The sequence below is a fragment of the Saccostrea cucullata genome, unplaced genomic scaffold, assembly GCF_032062105.1.
Source record: "Saccostrea cucullata isolate Sc308-1 unplaced genomic scaffold, CSIRO_AGI_Scuc_v1 ctg759, whole genome shotgun sequence".
Taxonomy (NCBI): domain Eukaryota; kingdom Metazoa; phylum Mollusca; class Bivalvia; order Ostreida; family Ostreidae; genus Saccostrea; species Saccostrea cuccullata.
This window is the reverse complement of record NW_026927359.1, coordinates 282,501-289,653: the sequence shown is the minus strand read 5'-3', so window position 1 is coordinate 289,653 and position 7,153 is coordinate 282,501. Positions and strand designations below refer to the sequence as shown.

At 34.4% G+C, this 7,153-nt stretch overlaps 1 protein-coding gene and 1 long non-coding RNA gene across 2 annotated transcripts in view; both read right to left on the bottom strand.

The window, feature by feature from the left end:
* Positions 1-884: 884 nt before the first annotated feature.
* Positions 885-7,153, bottom strand: part of LOC134274206 (uncharacterized) — a 208,692-nt gene continuing 202,423 nt past the window's right edge. Inside the window, exons 2-3 of the long non-coding RNA XR_009993565.1 lie at positions 1,133-1,183; positions 885-1,082 (exon numbers count right to left, since the gene is read on the bottom strand). This is a non-coding gene — a long non-coding RNA (uncharacterized LOC134274206). The remainder of the gene's footprint in view (positions 1,083-1,132; positions 1,184-7,153) is intronic.
* Positions 2,439-7,153, bottom strand: part of LOC134274205 (NHL repeat-containing protein 2-like) — a 12,354-nt gene continuing 7,639 nt past the window's right edge. The window contains exon 2 of the mRNA XM_062756457.1: positions 2,439-3,109. Coding sequence (XP_062612441.1) covers positions 2,502-3,109 — 608 coding nt within the window. The 3' untranslated portion in view covers positions 2,439-2,501. The remainder of the gene's footprint in view (positions 3,110-7,153) is intronic.

The following is a 7,153-nucleotide window of genomic DNA, read 5'->3' as shown; positions in this document are numbered from 1 at the left end:
CTAACGTAAACGATATCTTAGATATTTAATACTAATATCATTGTTCAAATATTCAACTATTTTTCAAAGTGCTAATTGGAGGTCTTTGATAGCAAATTGCTTAATTAAAAATACATATCTTTTCAAACTTTCTTTCACTGGGCAAGATAACAAGTATCATTTTTAACCATCAGACTTCCTTCACTAAAACGATTAATCCAATCATTAATTGAATTTAAAGGAAGTCATTTATCTCAATAAACTGTGTACAAATTATTATATGATACTGTAGAGGGATTTCTAAGATATTACAATAAATTGTACAGTCGTTTGTTGAACGAGTTCGACTGAGACAACCATTTTTCGTCACAAGTGACCTAAATAGTGACGTCATTTTCACATTGTGACGTCACAAACAAGGAGAGAAACTTTATTCAGCATATGCTATTTATAGACCTTGTATATGGCTATGTGTGTACCGAATTTCATTCTAATCTGAATTGTGGTATTGTAGATATAGAGATAGTTTGCGAACTTTTTGATCACCCCTCGTATGACTGTTCTCGACTTACTATAGAAAATTACAAATGTCGGCTGACCTCTGCCGCATTCTATGGTTTTGTTCTTTGTATATTCGTGAATTTCAGTGGTAAAACTTGTTGAATCGCACGGTTTAGATATCAATTAATGATTTGGGATGAAAAAATTTGCTTAATTTGATTGTTTATTTTTTCACATTTTACTGGGGCCCATAAGTGCACTCGTTCTTTGAATCTTCAATACTTGAGGATGCTTACATGTCAATATGACTTAACATACTGTGGAATCATTTTCATTCATGGGAGCCAAAGTTCGTGGGTAAGCAAAATTTGACCAGTTCATGGGGACATAATTTTGTAGGTAACTCGCAAATACAATGGTTCAATGAACCAATATGCTAACAAAATAAACACTCAGGGGATGTAAATTCATGGGTAAGGGTGACCCACGAAATCCACAAACAATGGATCCCCATGAACAATGTTGATCCTACAGTAGCTTTTCTGCTATTGAGATTTTTCCCTTTATTTTCCTATGTAAAACTTTGATCCACCATTGAGACCCTTTAATACCCTTTGAGGTTATGATTTGAACACCTTTAATTCTACACTACCTACCTGAGGATGCTTCCATATAAATATCACTAATCATGGCTTTGCTATTTCTTAGAAACAGATGTATTTCCTATGTATTCCTTTGTAAAACTTTGACCGGCCATTGAGGCCCCGGGGGTCATGATTTGAACAAACTTGAGTGTACACTATCTGAGGATGATTCCACATGAATTTCATCTGTCCTGTCCCTATGGATCTTGAGAAGAAGATTTTTAAAGATTTTTCCTATATACTGTAAATGTATTATATTTGGCGTGTACGATATTTGGCGGAAATTGAATTTTCAACAAGTTGGCGTAGATTTGATTTAGCGCTTTTTGAATGTGCATTACAGAAACCTTTATACACAAAGCATTTAGCGATGTACTTAATTTAGCAGAGGCTGCTTTCCGCGAAAGGCGCTAAAATGAATACACAGCCAAATGTAATACGTTTACAGTATTCCTATGTAAAACTTTGATCGGCCATTGTGGCCCCACCCTTGCCCCGGGGGTCATGATTTGAACAAACTTGAATGTACACTACCTGAGGATGATTCCACATGAGTTTCATCTTTCCTATCCCTATGGATCTTGAGAAGAAGATTTTTTAAGATTTTCCTACATATTCCTATGTAAAACTTTGATCGGCTGTTGAGGCCCCACCCTACCCCCAGTGGTCATGACTTTAACAAATTTGAATGTACCCCATCTGAGGATAATTCAACATGAGTTTCATCTTTCCTGTCTCTATGGATCTTGAAAAGAAAATGTAAAACTTTGATCGGCCATTGTGGCCCCACCCTTGCCCCGGGGGTCATGATTTGAAGAAACTTGAGTGTACACTACATGAGGATGATTCCACATGAGTTTCATCTTTCCTGTCCCTATGGATCTTGAGAAGAAGAATTTTTTAAAAATGCCAATAATTTTTCACTTATTTACAATTATCTCCCCTTGGGAGAGGGCATGGCCCTTCATTTGAACAAATTTGAATCCCCTTTACCCAAGGATACTTTGTACTAAGTTTGGTTGAAATTGGTCCAGCGGTTCTTGAGAAGAAGAAGAAAATGTGAAAAGTTTATGACACCAATGATGCCAACGACGACAGAAAGCAGACACATTTTGATCAGAAAAGTTCACTTGAGCCTTCGGCTCAGGTGAACTAAAAAAAAAATTGTATTGTGCAGGAAAATAATTTACAATTATCGTAGCATAAAAACTTGAACTTCATTTTGCCACATTTCTCATACCCATAAAGGTCATGTTTAAGAACAATAAGAAAACTTTAAATGTAGTAAAAAGTAAAATGAAGTCCTAAATTAGTACATTGAATTTTAGTTCTTTGAAAATTGAAAGTCAAAATTTTTTTTTCAAAGTGTGTCATGTGTCAATAAGGTACCTGAACAATTCCTTCCTTGGACAGAACTAGGATTCTGTGGTGTCCAGTATCACTGACAACTATTTCCTGCCCTGAGTCACTGACACACACCTTACCAGGGAACTTTAGAGGGGTGTTACTTCCCTTTCTTTTCTCCAAATCTAGTGGTATATCATGGTTACTAAGCATGCCCTTCTCTTTATAGTACAGCACACACTGATGCACGAACTCCATAAGTCTGTCTCTGTGGCCCTCACCCACAAAGAAGTGGAGAATACATCCACTTGGACTAAGTAACACAATGGTTGGCCAACACTGTATCATCAACTCACTCCACAGACTAGCATCATTATCATTCACAACAGGGTGGTCGATATTGTAACGTAAAATGGCACTAAGAATGTTTGCTGAGACTTTTTCATTTTCAAATTTTGCAGAATGAACCCCTACAACAACCACGCCATCCTGGACTGTATACTGCTCTTCTAAAGCAGCCAAGTCTGGTAAAACATGAAGGCAGTTGATACAACAATATGTGAAGAAATCTAGGAGAACCAGTTTTCCTTTCAGTTGATCATTAAGCATCAAGGGAGTGCTAACATTCATCCATTTTAAACCTATAATGGAAAAGTACTCAATGTAAATTTTTTTCCATAATTATGATGACAATATATACATGTATGTGTGTGCATGTATTAAAATGATAATACAATTACTGGGGGGGGGGGGGGGGGTTTCGTCGCAAACCACGGCCAAAATGTACGCTCCTCTCCCATCTGGCCGTGGTTGAACGAGGAAAGAATTCTTTGTAGCTCATTAAAATATTGACCAATGCGAGTAAAGCATAGTCGGATGATGAACTTTATGGCAAGCTTTCAATATCCAATCGCAGTATAGGAAATATTTCTTGTATTCTGTTGACGTCAGTTGTTGATTTCAATTGCGATGGAAACAAAACTTGCCACTGACTGAATATGACGTCAAAATAGAGAGGCATAAATATTCAAGATAACGACACTTTTTGTGATCATAGAGAGAGCTATATATGTAAATATTCATATTGGCTACACTGGTTTTTTGAGCATCTTCGCTAGCCAAGAATTTCTGATATGCTACTCCCCTCATGAACCCTTGGCATATGGTGCACTCAAAAGAAAGGAATTTTTTTGTCTATTGATCTTGAATACCGTAATTAGGGGAATACAATACGCACTTTTTTCCTAAAATAAATTTCTGTGAGAAAGGGATGCGTATTTTACATCACAATGGGATTTTGGCAAGTTTTTCTTTCAGGTGAAACACGGCTATCATATGAGAGATTATCTATATATGCAATTTCTTTTGTTAATTGCCATATTTTAAACTTCGGAAAGTTATTGTTGGAAGGTATGCTTCTTAAAAATGTCTTGCCCAAATAACATGACTGCATGTTGATTGTCTCCGGGGGGGGGGCCATTACCGATGTTATTTTTAGACGTTCATCATAGCTATGTCACGTGCTTCCGGACTGCACATGTTTTAATAAATCATTTTTTAATGAAATACAATAAAATAAATATTAATTTTAGGTTTAAAATAACTCAGTGATAATCTGCAACAATATTAACACCCCTCTATACGTCCCAATGAAAGGAAGCCAATGTTGTGACACACGTGCGCTGGACAAATGCCTAGCCAAAGCAATGTTTTTACAGTTACAGCACTGATTATTTATGCCATGTTAATTGCTGTGATTATTTTCTTTGTTAAAAATTGGGGTCTGAGCATATGTGTTGATTACGGCACTTAAACAATTAAACACTTGTTAAATTTAATTTTACATTATCTTATACTTATCGGCCTCTTGTTTAAATAATTGAGAGTTGAGAAATGAAATATAAATTATGCTAAAACTTTTAATAAAAGTGGTATGGTGATATCCGCAAGATCAAAGAGGGAAATTTGATGTTTCAATTTCGTTTCCTGTTAAAATATTGTAAGATAATTTTATCTAGAACCAAAATTAAATATGACAACTGATAAAACTTTCGACAATATCTCTTGCTTTGTTGAAATAAAATTATTTCATCTAAGAATATGGCGACGCATAATTTCAAAATCACCGTAACTATTCTTTAAAAAAAATCTGTTAATACTTTTACGCAACATTATCTTGTGCTTTGTTGAAATAAATGAATAAATAATTTTCTCCAGATTGCCGCGATACGGACAGTAAATTTTTGACACCTAATCCTCGCGCCGAACAAATTACCGTGATTTTCATAGTTCAGATATTTTTCTGTTGCGTATAATACATCCGAACTGCGTTTTTTTCTTTTTTTACATCATTGTATTATACTCGGCCAAATACGGTATACCAGGTACACACAGACTGCGTCATTAAAAGAAATAAAGAAGCATGATTTCTCAGACATCACATTTTCTTAACAACAGATATGTTTTTGAGCTTATAAACCTTTAAACATTTTGTTTAATTTCTGAAAAACATTGTCGCATATTTTTTTTTAAAAAGAGTATTTAAAGTGTTTTAAACAAAGAATAACTAAAAAGCACGTATTGAGTTATGTTTATTTGTTATTTAAAGTACAAATCTACAGCTTCAATATAGATTCTAAAGGATCACTTTACCCAGCGTCTGTCTGTCTAGCTGTCTGTCTGTCGCATGTTGTATCTCAAGAACTGAAAGAGATATGGACTTGATATTTAACACACGTTTTGCTTCACACTATAGCATTTGTAAATTGTCATAGTTACCGACCTTGTGACCCTTGGCCTTGTCCTTTGACCTACTTTACAAAAATGTTAAAAGTGCCAATAAACAGCATATTGTCGACATTTAATTAAGTGGTAATTCTACGCTATTTAGCATGTGCACTGATTGTGCTGATTGTCATAAATCATTATGAACAAGAGATGTGACCAATGCCCCACACACCCCAAATTGGAATTTTTCTTTGTCAAAAAGGGCATAACTCTGTCAAAAATGGCACAATTATACAGAAAACAGAACTTGACCTAGATATTCATCTGATAAATCTGTATACTAAATTTCATTTCAGTATGTACAACTTCTGTGAAGAAAATGAATGAAAACTGCAAATAATTGGGATTTTTCCAAGTCCAAGGGGCATAACTCTGTCAAAAATGGTGCGATCGTATCCAAAACAAAACTTGACCTAGATATTTATCTGATAAATAGGTATACTAAATTTCATTTCAGTATGTGCAACCTCTGTGAAGAAAATGAACAGAAACTGCAAATAATTGGAATTTTTCCGGGTCCAAGGGAAATAAATGTCAAAATGGCACAATCCTACCAAAAACAGAACTTGATCTAAATATTAATCTGATAAATCTGTATAGTAAATTTCATTTCAGTACCTACAACCTTTTTCTAAGTCCAAGGGGCATAACTCTGTCAAAAGTGGCTTGATTGTATCCAAAAACAGAACTTGACCTAGATATTTTTATGATAAGTCTGTATACCAAATTTCATTTCAGTATGTGCAATGGTTGTGAAGAAAATGAACAGAAACTAAATGGACCGACAGACCAACCAACAGACAGCAGCAAAGCAGTATGCCCTCCCTTCTTCGAAGAGGAGCATAATAAAAATATCAGCATTACAATTCACTTGACCTTGACCTTTGACCTTCTTTACAAAAAATATCCTGGGCAATTTAATTTAACTTAAGACTTTTAAATTTCAGTGGCATGTATTGATAATCAACATTTATACATGTTTATAGCTCATAATATTGTTCTTTGAAATGGTATGATAGTCAGTAACCACATGAACTGAATATTTTAATATGAAAAAACATCGGGATCCCACAACGGCTCATGTAGAGTGACAATTTGAAACATGTATCAACTAGAAAACTGACCAGTCAGCAAGGGCCCCGCCATGGGGTAGAATTATAAGGGTGCAGCTTATGGAATGATTAAAAAATATATGACAAATAAGAAACAGCAACTGTATTCTTAAAATTTCAAGATAATTCCTGAATATCCAAAAACCTGTAAATAATATCCTTGTATTTACATAAGGCAGTAAAGAACAACTCAACACTGAATGTATATCTAAACAATAATGAAGCTTGTGTTATATGAAATGCCAGCCTTCAATGAATGCAAATACATATCATGAAGGCTTGACCTTAAGGATATCCGATCCTCAGCCAGGAAGGATAACTCCAAAAATTAATATTTAATTTAAAAAGTGTCAATATGAGGCTTGAAAATGAAAACTTTTCATGCAACAATTTTTATCCTATTCAACTTTATATGATTCAAGGTTTATGGAAGTCTTAGAAAAGGTCTTATAAAAAGTTGACATTTGTACCCCATAAAAGGGAAAAAATAAATACAATTTTAGAAAAGTAAGATTTTCTTGAATCGAGCCTTAGATACCAATGCTTATTAGAATGATATGAAACTAGAAGTGATTTATGATGTCTTGCAATGGTATCAAAAGCCTTTTACCCTGTGTATTTCATAATACAAGAAGGAAATAGAAGACATAGAATACCAAATAAGTATAAAAATCATGACAGTTTCTCAGAATGCCTGGATACTTATTGTTTATCAACCAAAATATATTTGTTGATCAACTTGCAATTAGAAAATGCATAGCTGATATTCCTATTTGCTTTTTCTGA